The sequence below is a fragment of the Camelus ferus genome, chromosome 17 (genome assembly GCF_009834535.1).
Source record: "Camelus ferus isolate YT-003-E chromosome 17, BCGSAC_Cfer_1.0, whole genome shotgun sequence".
NCBI classification, from domain to species: domain Eukaryota; kingdom Metazoa; phylum Chordata; class Mammalia; order Artiodactyla; family Camelidae; genus Camelus; species Camelus ferus.
Genome location: NC_045712.1, coordinates 33573092 through 33591464, shown reverse-complemented (window position 1 = coordinate 33591464; position 18373 = coordinate 33573092). Strand labels below are relative to the sequence as shown.

The 18373-nt window shown below is 52.1% G+C and overlaps 2 protein-coding genes across 4 annotated transcripts in view; one reads left to right on the top strand and one right to left on the bottom strand.

Moving 5' to 3' along the window:
• The window catches only part of LMCD1 (LIM and cysteine rich domains 1), a 55409-nt gene that overhangs the window by 6299 nt on the left and 30737 nt on the right, over positions 1–18373 (bottom strand). For both annotated transcript variants that reach the window (XM_006195354.3, XM_014568277.2), the window contains 2 exons: positions 14148–14403; positions 7392–7721 (listed from right to left, as the gene is read on the bottom strand). In XM_006195354.3, coding sequence (XP_006195416.1) covers positions 7392–7721; positions 14148–14403 — 586 coding nt within the window. The remainder of the gene's footprint in view (positions 1–7391; positions 7722–14147; positions 14404–18373) is intronic.
• SSUH2 (ssu-2 homolog) overlaps positions 1–18373 on the top strand; it is a 109618-nt gene that overhangs the window by 70204 nt on the left and 21041 nt on the right. The window lies entirely within an intron of this gene.

Here is an 18373-nt window from a genome sequence, read left to right as displayed (position 1 = left end):
GGAAAAAGGTCTGAAGGCCCCCATCTTAGGGGAGAAAACACTTAGAGACAGAGGGAGAGGCTGCTGGTCCCGCCCCAGCCGTTTGTGTCTTCCCAGCATGGAGGCCAGATGTGTGAGCGACTGAGCTTCAGAAGATCCCAGCCCCCAGCCTGTGGGCTGCTCCAGATAATACCTTGAGCTCAGAGCCGAGAGATCCCCGCTGAGCCGTGCCCAGATTGCTGACTTGTGAGCAAAAGAGACGTAGTGGCTTTAAGCTGTGGCATCTCGGGGTGCTTGAAGTATGATCCTGCATAACAGCAGCAGCAGATGTGGACACGCAGAATTATTAAGATGTCTGAAATGCAAGTCACCAAGACACAAAGTGTTGGAGGCCACAGCAGACCGAGGACAGTGGCCCAGGGTTACACGGCCACAGGACTGTCTCTAAGGATGAGCCGCGCTGGCCTTCAGAGGCAGATCTGCAGATATCGAGAACCCTCTAAACCAGCCTTAATCTCTCTGTCGGGGTTGCCAGAACTTCTGTCCCAGTCATGCTGTTCTCTTCTGGAAGGCTCTTAGCCAAAGGCCTCCCCAGTCTAAACCCAGATTGCCTTGTGAAAATCTTACCATTACGATTCAGTAAATATTAACACAAGGGCCTTGAATTCAGGCACTGGGTTCTCTCCAACACAAATACTCAACAATTTATTTATAAACAGCATCTCCCATTTCCTCTTATGGTGAGGATTCACCATCTTTGCTTTGCAGCCTCATGTATCCCAGAATGTGGGTTTTTTTTTCTTTCTTTCTCTTTTCTCTCTTTTTCTGGCCCAGTGATATTGCTGGCATCTTCAGCCTCTTGCGTTCTGTTCCCCGACACAGTCATCTTCCTGAGGCTCTTTACAGACAGACCGGGTGGGCAGGTGGGTGCGATGCTGTGGTTAGGGTCCCAGACTGGCATGAGGTCCCACTGTAGCTTCATCTTGGGGGGGCTCTTGGATAAGTCAGCTACCTCTCTGAGCCTCAGTTTCCTCATCTGTAACAGGAGGCGGGCCCTGGCTCATGGGAGATGCTTGGCACGTGTGGTCACAGTTGCTGGCCACTGGTGCTTGGCCTCTGTCACTGGTTGTCTGGTGAAGGCAGAAGGTGGGGCCAGGAGGGCTATGTAAATGATACACTTGGGAGAGAGACCATCAGCCTGCAGTGTTCTTGAATCCAGTGTTGATGGGCATGTAGGGGAAGGCCAGCTTCCTGCACAGGGTCGCTGCTGAGCAGGGACAAGGCTCACGTGTGGTCACCTCTGTTGTACTGGCCTCACCCGGTGGCGGGACTGCACAGGGAAGAGGGAGCTTCCGTTATTCAGAGTCTGTGCAGGGTTTGGGGTGAGGCTGGCCTGAGTTACTGCTCTGGCTTCACCACTCACCGGCTAGATGACTAGAGAGGGGACAGTATATCTTGAAGGATCATTCTTGGGATTAAATATGACAGCCATGAGCAGCCTGGCACAATGCCTGGGACAGCCTGGGCAGTCAGTGAATGGGGGGTGACACCACCCATCACCATCGTCACCCCTTTACCTACAGTAGCAAAATAAAATCAGATAAAGCCAAAGTAATTCTTAAAAAAAACATTTTGTGTGGTTCTTCCAGTTCCAGGGTCAGCAGACTCTCTCCGTGGGCCAAATCCAGCCTGCCGCCTGTTTTGTCAAATAAAGTTTTATTAGGGCATGGCCATGGTCATCTGTTTAGATATTGTCTTTGGCTGCATCAGGGCTGCCAGGACAGGGGCCAGGGGTTATGACTGAGACCGTATGGCTCGAAAACCCTAAAATATTCACAATCTGCCTTTTACAGAAAAAATTGGGCAACCTCAGTTTTAGTCAATGGAATATTACACAGCCCACTTCAGAAAAAAATTTTTGTGAAGACTTGTGTGGCAACATGGAAAAGTATTTAGAGTACAGAGAGTCGGGTGAAGGGAATTTTCTGTGGAAAAGAAACTCTCCTTTAATGTCATTAAAATATCTCCACCATAAAGAAGGAGGCAGGCAGATGCTGAGAAGCGTGGTAACCATGGTGATTTGGGGGACGCTTCCTGGGCCTTTGACCCACTGTCCTCCAGCTCAGATGGGGCTCTCAGGCATGGGGATAGGATGGTGGTTTCAGATTCCCAGAGAGGGGCTGGCAGGAAAGCCAGCCTGCCAGCCCACAAGCCAAACATCTGCTCGGACGAAGCTTTGGAAGTCCCTTGCCCACAAATATGTCCCTTGTTGAAGCTGAGCCGCCAGCTGCTGTAAGTTTCCATTTGAGAGGCTGAATTCCGGAGAGGGCGGGGCCCCAGGCCACTGGTCCCTCCTCTGTACCTTCTGGCGGGGAGAGGAGGCAGGGGGCTGTGCTGTGATTTGGGACCAAATTAACACATCTTTACAACTCCCAGGAATGTCTTCACTTCCTTCCATCTGTTCTCCTTTTAGTTACTCTCTTTGGTGCCGTGGTTTGGCTGACAAGGCAGGAGCAGGGGGGCTCCCGGCAGGAATGAAAATTACAAAAGGGCAGAGATGACATGAAATGCTATGTTCTGGCTTTCTTTCCCCTTGCTTCAGTTGCAAGTTTGGGGTGTAGGGATGGGCGGAAATTCCTGGGCAAGATGACCATGCCCAGGAAATCTGTATATTTAATTTCTGAGAAAATAACCAGTAAGCTGTCTAAATGCAAGGAAATGGTCTGGTGAAGCTGTTCACAGTCAGAGTATCTGTAGGATCCATCCAGGTTGGAGAGGTCCAAGCAAGGGCCTGAGAGCGGATGTGAGGCTTGGCCACACTGCTGTGGGATGGTCCGGGTTGCTAGAGTGGGCAGCTCACTGGCCACGGAATGCTTTGAAGCCCCGAAGACCTATGAGAACCCATGGTGGGTAGGATTAGGGTGGGAGAGGCAAGTCCTTCTCTTGTTCCTGGCTAGCAGACAAGAGGACCCTAAATTCTTCACCGGGCTGGGCTGTCAGTTACTCCAAACACTGTCACTCACCCCAGCAAACAGAAATACATGCATCCTTGTGTTGTTCCCCACCAGCTGGACCCTACTCCCACAAGGCTCAGATCCCACAGGGCCGGTGATGCAGAAGGACCTGGGCTGGAATCCCATCCCCAGTCCCTCCCCTCCCCCAGCAAGCCCATTAACTTCTCTGTGCCTCAGGCTCTACATCTGTGAAACGGGCACAACAAACCCAACTTCTTGCGCTGGTTGTTTAGAAGATTCAAAGAGATCAGTGAGCCTGCTGTTCTTCCCCCTCCTCCCTGCTCCACGCGCACACAGTGGGGCAAGTGAAGGAAAGAGAAGGAGGTTAAATATGTTGGGTTTTCATTGGCCTCACTGATTTAAAGGGCTTGCTTTGGGAGTAACAGTGGGTGTGTGAGTATCTGGGATTTTTCTGTGGTGGCATTTCCTCATGAAGAGGGGTGACTGATGGAATTTCCCATGATGCCTCTCTCCTAACCTTACTGTGATGATGATGCTACCATGCCTGAGGTAGGCGTGGGCAGCCGCAGCTCTTGGGTTCATTTCCCAGATGTGTCACGGCTGATCTTAGGTCGCCTGTCCTATTAGTGGGGCCCATGTGAAGCCCTGGGGTCTGGGAGCCGGGGGGAGGGGTGCAGACCTGAGAACTGTGCTCAGATCTGGGTAACTGAGCAGCCCTGGCCATGAGGATGGGTGGGCTCAGAGGGCGCTGCTCCTGCCACCTGGCTGGACCACCGCTCTCTGGCTTCACTCAGAACTCAGCCTGTGGGTGGAGATTCCACACAGGCGATTTGGAAAAGGCTTTTGGCAGTCACACTCCTCTGGTCTGGACAGTCTGGTAGAGGGGCCTGTTGAGGGGAGGACTTGGCTGCCTGACCTGTCATTGCCTGGGTCTGAGCTCCTCCCAGGGTCCTAAGGAAGGACATCACTGTAACCAGCCACCCAGCAGCTGGACGGAGCCGAGTGAGCATCCGGGAAAACTGACCGCGGTGTAGGCTGCAGGCAGCACAGAGAAAGTGGGGCTTGTGGCCTCAGTGCCCTGTGCTCAAGGACTGGGTAGTCGGATGGGTGTAGAGCAGCGGGCTACATTCTGTGCCTGTGTTTCCAGATCTCTCCAAGGACACTTCAAGGAATTCGAGAGTGCTGTGTGGCCCTCTCAAAGCTGGACTCCCTAAGCTGGGAGGTCACATAAATCTAGAAAATGCCCGTGTGAGCATCTCTTGGACCCTCACTGTTTATGAAATTGGTGATATCATTTTTGCTGAGCTTAAATGTCAGGTAATTTTTAACACTCTTTAGCAGTGGTTCTCCAAGCGTGGCCCCCAGACCATCTGGAGACTCGTTAGACATGCAGATTCTCAGGCCCCACCTGCACCGACTAGTGGGGAGCTCTGGGGTGGGACCCAGCCCTGTGGACTTGGGCCAGACTTCCAGGCAATGTTAGTTTGTGAACCATGCCGTCCCCTCCTCAAAGCTCTGATGTCTCCCTTGCATGGCCACACGGCCCTTTTATAGCCTAATAGCCACGAGCTGTCCAAGGAATTAGCTTTGGGAAATGGGAAAGAGGGCCTGGGGGCTGACAGAGGCTGGTTTGAATCCCAGTGCCTTTCTTCACATCGTTGGGCGGCTGGGAGCGTTAAATCAGAATATACTCCCCTGCTTAGTGCTGTGCTCGGTCCAGAGAAAGTCCACTAAATGGTAGCCACTAACAACAGAAGGAACTCTTAGAGTTAAGATAATGAACAGTGATAAGTTACCAACACAGTTCTAGGATGATACGTGTCACGTGTCCTTCTTTTTGCCTCTTTTTTTTTTTCATAAATCACTGTTTGCTGTGGGGTGTCGGTCTGAGCCCTCTACTTCCTCCCTGTTCTTGGGTTCTCGAGTTGAATGCCCTGACTGCTTCTAGCAAAGTTCATTGCCCTCCCCAGGGGAGCAAAAGTCAGGCTTCGTGCCTAATGCTTTGTTCTGGTAACTGTCCTGTCTGCCCTTTTATGACAACAGGAGGAGCACAGTGCACAGGGCGGCCAGCACCCATGTCCACTGAACGGGCCGCTCCCTGGGGCAAGGCAGTGCGGTTCCGGCAGGCGGCCCAGGTCCAGGCCTAACGGCGGGGCTGTGGGACACGCCGTCTATGGCTGGGTGGGCTGTTTAGCTACCTTAATAGGATTTGCTCCCCAGCTTCAAGGAGATAAACAGGGAGTCAAATAAGAGCGCCCAGCCTGCTTTCTTCCTGGAACAGATAACCAGCAGGGTTTTCTAACTCAGCACCAATGTAGTAGAGAGAATATCAGATCCAGCTTCTGCCCCTTAGAGACTATGGGGCCCCGGGCCAAATACTTATCTTCTTGGAATCCCTGACTTCTCACCTGTAAAATGGGGTTGGCAAGATCCACCCCCCAGCTAGCTGCATGGATTAATCCATGCCCCGGAAGCAGTGAGCACAGCATTTGGCACAGAACAGGTGCTTGATGCATGTGAGCTTGAAACCTCATCATCCTCCCCGGCAAAACGGCCACCCACGGGGTCCCCATCTTTCAAGGATCAATTTAGTTCCAACATTTATCCGTTCATTAATTTGTTCATTCATTCATGGATTTTATCAAGCACCTACTATCTATATGGATGGAGCCTGCAGATACAGAGCTGGACCTCCGCATCTGAGGGAGGTGATGGACATGGGTCTACCGATGACATCACTAGGTATCTAATTAAGATTGGGGTTAGGGCAAGGAAGGGAAAGTCTGTCTTCCCAAGCCTGCCCTGCCCACCAATATCGGCTTCCTTCAGATTCCCTATTTACTGACTGGTCTTGTTGTTTACATGCTTCCAGAGTGTCAGAGCCATTTCCTAAAGTTGACTGTTGGCAAGGACCAGGGATCTCAGGCCACCTCTGCCCCACTTCCATGCTATCCAAATATGTGGACTGAGTCCAGGATCAAATAGTTCTCAGATCAACATTTCTCTCTTGGGAATGGCAATTGGGAAATGTCACAGACTTAAAGAAGTTGCCTTCCAGCTTGGAAGCATGCAGTATTTATGTGTTAAGGACAGACGGCTACTGGAGGGTGGGGAGAGGGCAGGGCTAGAGAGAGACTAATTTATGAAACATGGTAACTGGATCTAACTTTTTTTTTTAAGTCCCTGGGTTGTGAATTCTTATGGAGAAATGGGTCTTTTCAACACCATCATCAAATTTGTGGTAGGGAAAATCAGTCTCATTCTTTTGTCTCAGAGTTCATCGGATGGCAATCCCAAATGAACGTGCCCACAGGGAGCGGGGTGGAGATGTAGGACGCAGGTCTTGTGTAACAAGTGTGAGTCACTACAGAGATGGGCGAGCCGGCCCCTTCTGGGTGTAGTGACAGCATCGTTTGGGCTGGCATTTCCTTGAGGTGTCTGGCTCAGGCGGGTGACTGCTAGCCTGGTCCCAGCAAAGCATGTAATTTGCTTGAGGACCCTGTGTGTTCTGACCTTTATCTCCAAATGTCAAATAGAGGCAAGAGGTCGCTTGGCTGATGAGGGTTGGGGCTGGGGGCCAGGAAATTTAGCAGACATCAGCCCACGTGACCCCAGTCTCAGGCTAGTCCTCTCATCTCCTGGGCTGCAGATTAAGACAAGCCAAGCCAGGAGGCTCCAGCTCCCAGACCCTGCCTCCTCCCCTGTGCTTCTCAGACAGGCCCCAGGGGCTTCCCCCACAGCACATCTCCCACGCTCCTCCTGGGGAAGCTCATCCCGCATCCTGTGATACCTCCCCCGGAAAGCCTGCCACCGCCCCACACGGCCCGCAGTGGAAAGTCCTAAGTCCCTGGCACTCCAACATGAGGACAGTGTCCTCTGCTTGTTTGATTTCCCGGGGCTCAGCAGACAGTCCGGGCTAGTCAGTGCCTGAGTGATGAGTGGCCGGAGGGCAGGACTCTTCAGGAGATGTGCCCCTGCTGACCAGCGTCGTCCCGCCACCCCCGTCTCGAACACACGCACACCACGCTTTCATTCACATGGGACTTCATTCCATCCTCTGTGCTGTGCTCTCTGGAACGTTCTTCTTTTTTTGGCTCATGCTCCCCCTCAGGTTTTCCCGGAAGAGCCCGAAGACCTGGGTGGCTCCTACTTATTCTTCCAAGGCTGGCAGGGCCTCCCCTCGCCCCCAGGCAAGGTCAGATGCCCTTTCTGGGAGCTGCGTCCCTTTGGTTGTCTGTGACCCCCACTGGACCATGAGCCTCTCCAGGGCGGGGACCTTGTCTTATTTTTCGCAGGATGGTGCCTGGCACAGACTCCAGGAGCACCAGCTACCCCCTGGAGGGACCCCCGCGTGCATGAATGCAGGAATGAGGGAACAGTGCCTGGAGCTGGGTTCCCCGGCACGGATGGATGGACGGATGAGCGGGAGAGACTCACGTATTCCTTGGACGGGTCACCGATGTTGCCGTTGGTGGTGGGGGCGGTGGTCTCTGCGCCCTCGGGCTTGTCCTGCTGTTTCCCCTCCTCCTTGGGCAAGCCGCCCTGCCCGGGGAGGGCCACTTCGCCCACGCCCAGGGCCTCGCTCTTGTACTGCTTCACAAACTCCTCCATCACTTTCAGCTCGTTCTCCAAAAGTCCGCGGCAGCGAGAGGGGTCCTGGTCATAGATGGGGAGCTGGCGCGTGAGCTGGCGCCGGCGGTAGTAGGCGCCTTCGGTGCCGGTCACCGGCTGCTTCTCCTTGGGGATCAGCTCCATGTACTGCAGGCCCTGGGGAGGGGGAGACAGAGCACCCGTGATTCCCCAGCACCCAGGCCGAGAGCCGAGCCCTGGCAAGCCCTGGGCTCGGTGGGCAGCGTCTAGGTCTTCAGGTTTTTCAGGACCCAAGCATCCTCAAGGAAGGAATAGGGTGAATTTTGGTCACACCTAAGAGAGGCCTAAATCAGCTTCCACTCTCCCCCGGGTCGTGGTCACAGATTCATATTCTTGGTGAGAGTGAGCTCATTTCAGTAGACCTTTGTTTTGAGATTTGCTGGCTTTACAACATGGATTTCGTTTCCTTCAAAACTCAGTATCTTTACCTCATTTACCTCTTGGCAATGTTTCTCTTTAAAAAAAAAAAGTCAATCTAGTTGAAAATCGCCTTTCTTAGCAAAGTGTAATTAAATCATTATAGGCATGCAGTATTTCATGGTTTATGAATAAAAATATTCAAAGCACCTTCTGATAGTAGAATCAACAAGGTCTCAGGTCAATAATGTTTCCACACAGACAGGCTAGAATGGACGATAGACCATCTGAATATGAACATGTCTGTGGATCACTGTCCAACTGGCCTTTTGTTTTGTTTGCTTTTTTTTAAGGAGCAGAAATCTTCCACCTGGGTGGGTCCCAGGGATGGGGAGATTCTGGGGAGAGGCCAGGCCACACAGCCTGAGAAACGGTGAAAGGCAAATTGTTTATCCTTGACTGTTGTTCTCCACCTCTGACCCCAACCCTGAACCAGACCCTGACCCCAGTGGGTGGCCTGATTCCCACGCCCAGGTGGCTGCTGCCGGGTTACCCGCTGAGAACCTGCTTGCCCTCTAGCGCATCCTTGGGCGTGGACTCACACAGGAGTTGTGTTAATCGACATGGAAAGTGCAGTTCGCAATGGACAGTCTCAGCTGCAGCCCTATTGTAGGGAGCAGGGGATGAAGGCCTGGGGGAGGGGTCTGCTGGTCCAGAGACTGTGGTTTGCTGAGTTTAATGATAAATGAATCCTGGATAAAAGCCTTTCTAGAACAGGGAGAGGCAGGTGACCTTGGTTCCGGTGGGACTGAAATTGAGGGGGGCTGTGCATCCCCCGGAGGCTCAGCCCTAGATCCCCGGGGCCTGGCTGAGCTCTCCTGGCGCTGTGGGCTCACGCACGCCCTCTTGGTCCCTGTTCACTTTCAAGGAGCTTTTCCAGACACAGAAGATGGCCTGGGTGGTGCCCAGAGTCCTGGCGTGCCAGGAAATTTGGGTTTCTAGCTCCAGCCCTGCTGCTGCTCTCTGAGTAAAACCCAGAAAGCACTCAGTCCTGCTGGGCCTTGGTTTCCTCATCTGTGAAGTGCAGGGTAGATGGCACCAGCAGGAGACGTCTGGGTGACCTCGCGCGACCCTCACCACGGGGGAGCAGCAGCACTAAGTGGCTCTGCAGCCCAGGAAAGGGGCCAGAGGAGCTGGGGGTTCTGGGTGGCCAGGAGGTCCAGCCCTTCACCCAACACTTGGAAGAGCCAGGAGCCCCAGGGAGCCCCCGGCTGATGACATGTCGGGGAGGGGCTGGTTCCTGACTCTGTCTTGGGAAGACCGGGGCGATGGTGGTTTTTCTCTCGATCAGTATGAAATGGCAGGTGGCCTCCAGCACGAACAGGCCATGCAGGTAGATATGAAGAATCTCATCTCAAACATGGGGGGCTTAAGAATCACTTGGCAACCTTATGAAAAAGCTTCCCAGGCCCACTCTGATTGGGGATCCTTGAGGGGCCAGGAAGTGAGCGCTTGTCCAAGTTCTCCTGGGTGAGTCCAAAGCAGGACATCCAAGGACAGTGGGTGGGGAAAGGGATGTGACCATCAGAGGACGGGGAAGCAGCAGCCCAAAAGCCACCAGGCTAGGGCGGAGCCCAGGCCCCCGGCAGATGGGTTAGGGGACAGCAGGCATGGGGCAGGGAAATACACCCACCAGCCCTTCCTATGTCTTGCCTGTGGCCTGCCCTGCTCCTTGGATCTCGGGAAGGATTTTGGAGAAGTGAAGACTAGAGCTTTGCTCACACTGCCAGAATGGTTATCCATGCCTGGCCAACCTCTCACTCACTCCAGGTGCTGAAGCAGCCCCAGTCGCACAGCTGATTTGACTCAGGGTACAGCAACTTCTTCTAGGAAGGCTGCCTTCTCCCCTAGAGTGGGTGGTTTGAGGGATGGTAGGGACAGAGAACACCTACATGCTGCTTACTGTGATCCTCTTCTTCTCCCTGACTATGGGAACCCATTTCATTCTTGTAGCACTCCTATGAGGAAGGTGCTAATATTATCCCTTGGGAAACTGAAGCACAGAGAGGTCAAGTAACTTCCTGAAGGTCACACAGCCAGTATGTGGCAGAGACCGCTTTGAACTCAGCAGCTTGAGCCTCAAACCCTTCTATCCTGCCTCACTAGGAGGATTTGCAAAGAGAAAAAATGTCCCTTGAACTCTGGGGGAGTTTCCTTTTGTCATGGTTTCAGGGTGAGGGGGCCGTGGAAGCATTGCTTGATGCCAGGGTGGATCTGTGTGTGCCCCTGGTCTTCTAAAGCCTGCACGCCTCCCCGCTCGGCTTTACAGATAAACCCTGTGGTCCTGGGCGGTGGCCTCGCCAGCCAGCATCTTGCTGAGCGTGCACTCACTGTGTCCTTGCACGGCTCTGTCCTGGCTGCTGGTGTCCTGGCTGGGTTCCTGTATGGGTTCCTGGCTGGGGCCCTGGGGATAGCAGCCCACTGGTCCTATTGCAGTGCAAAGCCCCAGCTGGGTACGGCTCTCTGCCTTTGCCTGGGCAAGGCCCCAGCATCCAGCTTCCACAGGCGTGTGTTCTGTGATGGTTGGCCTGAGACTCCTGCCTCCACTCCCTAGTCACACAGCGATGGCAGACATTACTAATCAACCCTGAGGAGGGCCTCAGAACTCATCTCAAACAGTCACTATCAACTGGCATGGACTTGGGAAGGGGCTGGTGGAGAGAGAGGGTTGGGTCAGAATCTGCTGCCTGAGCTGCTCAGAGCCTGTAAGAATCTCCCAGGTGTCGCTCCAGGAAGCTGACTGAAGTCATGTTCTCAAAACATTTAGCAAGAAGCCTCTTCCCTGGGACCAGCTGGAAAGATTGGTTTAGGTTTTAAGTTTTTTATGAGGACCTTTCTAAATAATTTGGTGCTTTGTTGGCTGATTGAGACATCTTGGGTGATGAGTTCCCAGAATCAGGCTTTCTCAGGAGAGAAATCAAAAGAGCAGAGAGAAAGGTGCTTTCCCCCCCAGGGTTGGGCAGTAGGAAACATGGGGGCTCTGGAATCAGGAGACCCAGCCCTGATTCTGCGCTTTCTGATTCTTCTCCAGCAGTCAGACAAGGACAACAAATGGGTTTCACATTCCATGTTAATCCTGGTTAATCATGGTGGCTTAGAGTGCTGTGTTGAGAAGGATTCTGAGGCCCAATGTGAGCTCAATGGGAAACGGAGCTGTGACTGATCAGCAGTGTCTCCCATGGGCACAGGAGTAGAGGATGAGGGATGAGTGATTGCCACCCCTGCAGAGGATCCCCACAAGCCTCTGTTTGCTGCCCTGTAAAATGGGGGCACATGGCAAGTGGTGAGGTCTTAATAAGATACTATATACAAGTGCTCAAAGGATGCTGGTTCCCTTCATCTTCTCCATCTTGGCTCCCTCAAATCCTGGCTCACTTTCAAAGACCCATTCAAGCCCCCCTGTTCTTGGAAGACTTCCCTAAAATTGCTAAGCCACAACAGTTGCCCTGCCCTCCCACCTGCCTGGCTAGCTGGCCTGGCTGGGCAGCTTGGGAGTCACGGATGCCTCAGTTCATCACCTGGTCCTGACATTGAAGTCAGCTGTGGGACATCTGGCTAGCTGCGTCCCCTCTCTGAGCCTCAGTTTCTCCTTCTATAGATGAGGATCATAACAGTACAGCCCTAACCGTGTTGGAAAATTCGATAAGATTGTGCACATATTGCTCTTGGGACAGTGCCTGGCTCATAGTAAGTACCCAGTAAATGTTAGCAATGAGGTTTATTGGGACATGTCTTTAAAGGCTTAAGCATTTCTCTGGTTTTCATTCTGGTTGGGAAGGATGACAGCGAGCAAGATTCATGCCTTGCCCCTCTCCAAAGTATCATCAGTCCTGATCACTTGGTAATTAAAAAAAAAAAAAGTCAGAAGTGTGGGTAGGAAGGGAGACGTCCAATCTCAGAAATGCGCCTTCCCAGGGCGGGCCAGATGCCAGCCAGACACAGAGGCCTTTATCCCGTGTGGTTTTATGAGCCAGCATTAATCATGGCCTGATGGTACCTTCCTCTGATTAGTCTAGGGCCTAAGAGTTTGGGGTTTTCACCAGCCAGTGCCTAACGCCCACGGCCAGCTCTTTGATGAGCCGCTTTAGTTTCCACGGACATCCTGGAGACCCACTGACGGCTGACCCAGACCCGTGTTCGGAACCACCTGGTACTGCTGCTGTTCCACGCCACCCTCCGAGGCCCCGGCCCCGGCCCTGCCCACCCTCAGGAAGGCCAATGAAATGTTCTGTTTCCTTACATGTAAAATCATCCCTCCCTCACAGGGTGGCTGAGCTCGTGAATGCAGAAGTGTTCTTGTAAAATATGCTTCTCGGAAAGCAAAACTTGAAGAGAAAATCTGTTTCTCTTCACTTGATCTAGAAGGGGTATGTTCCCCTCTGAAGCTGCAGCTTAGCACCAGGCTGGCTCGAACCCTCCATGGTGAAGGATGGCCACCAACTGAGGGACGATTTGTGGGCTCCCTGCCTGTGATGAGAACGTAGCTCATGCCACTCGTGATTTCCATGGGGGGCTGACCACATGGGAACTCTGCTCCCCCGAGGACTGCTTGGATCCCACCCTTGGGTGTCCACTGCTGGACCTCCAAAATTTCCCAACATTTATTCTCAGTTCCTGTGCCCCTGGTTGTGGACCAGTCACAAGGGTTTTGGGGAGCCATGCCAGTTCACAGACCACACCTAAGTGTCACTGGCTGGGAGGTGACATGGCACAAACACCCATTAAGCTGGCTGCACACTCTGCGCGGCGCGAGGTGCTGGGCCAGGTGACGCCCAGGACAGACACGGAGCGTGCTCCCCTGGGCCTTGCTCCTCTCTGAGAGAGGGTGTTGAAGCAGACACGTGCAAGAGACAATTACAGCTTGAAAGCAAAACTTCTAGAAAAACAATGGAGAATTGAGAGAAAAAAATGTAGTAGGGGAATGGGTGGCATCTACCACAGGTTGGGCGGTTAGGGCAGGCCTGGGCCTGACTGACAGAAGGTCCCAGCCATGCAAAGTGCAGAGTAAGGATGTTTCAAGTAGAGGGAACAGCGTGTACAAAGTCCCTGAGGAGGGCAAGAGCCTAGAGTGGTCCTGGGCAGGAAGGCGGAAGGTTAGGGCCCTTACAGGTGCAGAGTGAGGGGGCGCAGCACGAATTGTGGGAGGAGCCTGCAGGGATGGGGCCTCACAGGACTCCCTTTTTCTCCCAGAAGAGGTTGAATTCAATGCCAGGCTTGCATCTCTAAAACTGGAGGGCCTTTTAATTTTGTTAACTTGTAGAAATCATCTAGGCCCTCGCTACTCCAGCTGTGGTCCAGGGCCAGCCACATCCACATCACCTGGGAGCTTGTCAGGCTTGCAGACTCTCAGGACCAGCCCCAAGTATCCTGGATGTGTTTCTGCAAGCTCTCCAAGTGATGCATATGCTTGTGGAAATTTGAGGGGCATGGATCTGGTGCGCTGGGTCTTGAAGGTGGCTGCATGTGCTATTACCCGCGGGTTCCCTTTAGTACTCGTGTCTGGTCATTCTGATCCTGCAGTCTGGGCTTCTGATTGAATGGTCTGGGGCAAGGCTTTGCAGGGGGACTTTTCATGCGTCCTTTTCAGTGGGCAGCCAGGGGGTGACCTTGTGGAGATCACTTGCGCTCTGTGGGCTGTCCTTCTCTGGATGCCTCTTCCCTTGGGTTGTGTAAAGCCAGTTTGCTTGTCCCTCCTAAACCCAAGAGTTAGGGTGAAGAGAAGACTGTTCCTGTGCTCTCTCCTAGGCTTGCAAAGGGCACTCTGAGTGAAAATGAACAACTTAGAGATGAAGACAAGTGCCCTGGGAGTTCAGAAGGATAAACTGTCGTCTTTTCAGAAGTGGGGAGCCCAAAGGGAACTAACTGCAAACAACCCTGTGCTAGAGCTGGAAGGGCCCTTAAAACTCACATGAACACCTCTACCCGTTTCATGGATGTGGAAAACTGAGACCCAGACAGTTTTCACTTCAAGATCACACAGTGAGGCAGGAGCAGGTTCGAAAACATAGCTAGTCCTACCATTTTTGCCCTCTTCTTACCTTCGTCTTTGACATTCAGGAACCCATGGCATGGCTGCTATTTACAAAGATAGGAAAACAACCCCTTTTTTGGAGGAAGGGCTCTTACCAGTTTCTGGGTGACTCCTGGGGGGGCCCACTCATAGGTGATGGTGTCAAAGGTGGGATCTTTCCCGGTGGCAATGGGATTAGTCATGATCATCCGGTTCCTCTTGTAAATCCGAATGCCGTCCCCGCCTTTAACCCGGGCCGTGAGGGTGGAATACTTAGAGTCCATCAGCAAGCGGCCAATTTTCCGATCATCTTCCAGGTCAGAGCTCACGAAGTGGTCCTCTTGGCTGCATTTGCACGATTTGCATATTTTCCTGGGTGGGGGGATGGTGGGGTAAAGACAAGTGAGATCAACATCCAGAAAAGAGAGGCAGAGTCTCCCGCCGGCAGCATCTACGCTTTGGAAGGCAAGCTGAGTTTGACTTTAGTAACTCGGAAAGGTTAGCTGCAGACAGATGATAACCTGAGACCAAAAGGCTTTTGGCATTGGAAACTCAAGTCTACCTGTGGGGAACGTGGGTATGACTTTGGCTGACAAAAAGAGCTGGTTCATCATTAGAGATGGTCTACAGACAGAGTCTTCGCTGTGGGCAGAACAGGCCCACCACTTGCTTCTGTAAATAAAGTTTCATTGGAACACAGCCATGCCCGTTCATTTACACATTGTCAGTGGATGCGTTTGGGTGGCAACCGCAAAGTAATTGTGACCCAGACCATGTGACCCACAGAGCCTAAAATATCTACTGTCTGGCCCTTTACAAAGGAAGTCTGCTCATCCCTCTTCTAAATGATTATTTATTTATTATTTTGTTGGGGGAGGTAAGTAGGCTCATTTATTTTTTAATGAGGTACTGGGGATTGAGCCCAGGGCCTTGTGCATGCTGAGCATGCGCTCTACGACCGAGCTATACCCTCCCCCTCTAAACAGTGATTGAAGCTGTCTCCCAGGAGTCCTGAGCCTCCAAGCTTCAGCAGCTTGTAAACTCTTGAGCACTCGTCCTGAAGTTAGAATACAGCTGGAAATTTTCTTCAAGAAGCTGGGGGACAGGACCTAGGGGGCAGGAAATGAGCTTAGAAAACCCCTCGGGCTGGAGAGATGGATGTCTGCTGGCAAGATTTGTTGCGAGGCTAGGAGAAGGAAAATCATCAAGGGGCAGGTTTCCATTCATTTGAGAGCCTGCTGCTTCTCTCTGACAATGAAAAACAAAAGCGTATGGCTGCTCTGTGTCTTGCTGTTAAGGTTTAGACACCCAGAGAGTTCCCCTCCCTTCCTGGCCGTGTCCCCTCAGGCATGCTGTGTCTCAGACGCTCCAGCGCAGGGGATTTAGAGCTGGTCAGGTCAAGTGAGCAACCTCAAGACCTACCGCGCGTCGGGGCAGGTTTAAGTGTGAGCAGTGTCAGGGCAGTCGCATGCCTGCTGGCAGGAAGCCCCCTTTTCTCTTCTAAACTCAGGAGATTGATGCATTTAATCATTTAGCACAAATATTGCTTGTGGGGCGACCAGAGGCATGCCTTGGTGGTCCCAATCAGTGGTTCCCAACCAACGTCAGAAGTCTCCCCCAGGGGGCATTTGGCAATGTCTGGAGACACTTTTGATTATCCCAGCAGGGCGCTACTGGCTTCTAGAGGGAAGAGGCCAGGGATGCTGCTAAACATCCTACAATATGCAGGACAGCTCCCTCCACAGACAAAAATTACCCAGCCCCAAATGTCAGTAGTGCTGAGGCTGGGAAACCCTAGTCTAATATGAAGAGAAGGGTCACAACCTTCAAGAAGGCTGCAGTTGGGGTGGGAGAGGGAGAGAAAAGTCAGGTGGAAACTATAACATAAGAAAATCAGGTTGGACCACGTGAAAGTTGCATATGCCCTGGGGTGGTTCCGCTGCCTGGACCAATTCCCCAAGGATGATAGTGTGCGGCGCGTAGGAAAGGGCTCAGCGGTGATGCGTTTGGAAAATGGGGTGACAGAAGTTGAAACACATTTTTTCAGGGCAAGGCTGCTTCTTGTTTTTAATGCACTGACATGGCGTTTGCCGTTAAGGGGGAGAGAAGGCGGCGTTTCTGGCATTCTTGGCAGAGAAGCTTGGGGTCCAAGCTCATATTCAGTGGCGTTTGAGAAATGTTCAAATGGACAATCTCAATGATAAGGCCAGAGAAGTTATCTCTAAAGATGATATGAGCCTAAAGATGGCACAAGGCAAATGCAAGATGGTTTTCTTTTTGTTCTCGTAAGAAGGGGTTGCTTGCTTTGTGGAACTGGGGCATTTTATTCATGACTGATCCTATCCTCCTTCAGCTCCCTTTTATGAGCCAGGCATGGAGGCAGGTGCTTCCCTAAGAAGACAGCTGAGGGCACCACTGGCTTCTGGGGGGTGGGCAGCAGCAGAGCAGGAAGTGAAAGGGGGAGGAAGAGGAAGGAGTGAAGGAAAGCCCAGTGCCCCATTGGGTCCTCTGATGTCCCAAACCTTCCATTCTTGGGACTCGGGGAGGAAGGTGCCCTTGGCTTTTTTGGTTCATGTAGACACTCAGTATGGTATTAGAGCTGCTGGGAATGCCTCACACTTTGAAATGGAAAATGATGACAAATAGGAGATGTTCTCTCCTTTATCCAGGCTCTCTCCTTTATTCCAGGACTTCATAGATGAGGAAGTCACCCCTCTGGCCCCACCCCACTCTTTCCAGGCACCCAGATTGCAGAGGACACAGATGCCTCTAGAAAGATCCTTGGTGGATCTTTTCTGTAGAAATGGCTACTGTCAGAGGCAACCTGAAATTATGGAAAAGGCACAGCCTCGGAATCTAATCCCAGCCTGAACACTAGCCCACCACAGGCCCCTGTCAAGTTTCTTATCGTAAAATGAAACGGGTGGTTCCATCCGGGGTTGGCAAACGACAGCCCATGGGCAGAATCCAGCCCATCTCCTATTTCTGTATGGCCTGTGAACTAGGAAGAGTTTTTATACTTTTAAATGGTTGAAAAAAATTCAAAAGAAGGTTACAATTTTGAGACACGTGAAAATGATGAGAAATTTGAGTTTCAGTGCCCCTCAGTAAAGATTTATTGGAACACAGTCACATTCATTCATTTACGTATTGCCTGGGGATGCTTCGTGCTGTAAGGGCCCAGCTGAATAGCTGTGAGAGAGGCCATGTGACTTGCAAAGCCTAAAACAATTACTTTCTGGCCCTTTACGGAAAGTTTACTGGCCCCTGGTCTGGTTGGTGAGTTTCCAAGCTTTGCTTCATACCCAAATCTGGGGAGCTGTGTTAACTTGGAGGTCCACCCCGACAGCCCCCGGCCCCAGCTGGTTAGTTTCACTGGTCCAGAGTGGGATCCGGGCATGGATGCTAGTGACCCTGTTCCAGAGGAGATTCTGATGCACACCAGAGTGCGGGAGGCACCGTCCGTCCCTTTCAGGAACTTAAGCAGCTCAGGTTGACTTTCTGTCCCTGGAACAGCCCAGGAAGCCCAGCTATTGTATTACTGCGGAGTGACCTACGAAATCCCCAGCCCTGGGAAGAAGAGGTGGAGCTAACACCACCGTTCCCAGGGCAGCTGCTGAGGCTGGTGGGGAGATAGGACCTCGTGCAAGGGGCGCCACAATGAGGAGATTGAGAGAATCTGTCAAGAGCAACCCCTGAAGAATGTAAAATTTTTGTTAAATGCAGAGCCAGTGGCCTCCTTTCCATTTTTCATATTAGGCCCCCTTCTTCCCTCAGATCAGATTTTTTTCCTCTACTCACTGAAGTTGGTGGACGTTTAAAAAAATAAAGCTATTAGAATAATGATGATGATGATGATTTAAAAAAAAATCTCTGCAAGCAAGGAAGAGCCCTTGTGTTGGGCTCCTTCTGAAAAGCCTGGAGTTCTGGGGGCCTGCGTCCCTCTGCCTTGAATGGCAGTTCAGCAGTCCGTGAGGTTGGTCCAGGCAGGCAGAGAGTCCGGCCTGGCCATTTGGAAACTGGGATGCTGAAGGCTGCAGGGAAACATTTTCATGACACATTTGTTCGAAAAGTCTGCTCTTGTCTTCACTCTGTACCCTCCTCTTTAAGTAATTCTACTCTTCTGTGCTACCAATATGAAGACCATTCTAAATCTACCAGCCACGTGAATCGTTAATGTGATTACAGACAATTTGCCTGAAACTATAAAATTGTAAAGCCAGGAAGTGACCCGAGGTCCCAGCGGTTCCTACGTTCCTATTTTTCAAGATGGGAGAATCTGAGGCCGAGAGAAAGGAAGCGTCTTATTCGAGCAGAGTCAACCTGTGAATGCTGTTCTGTG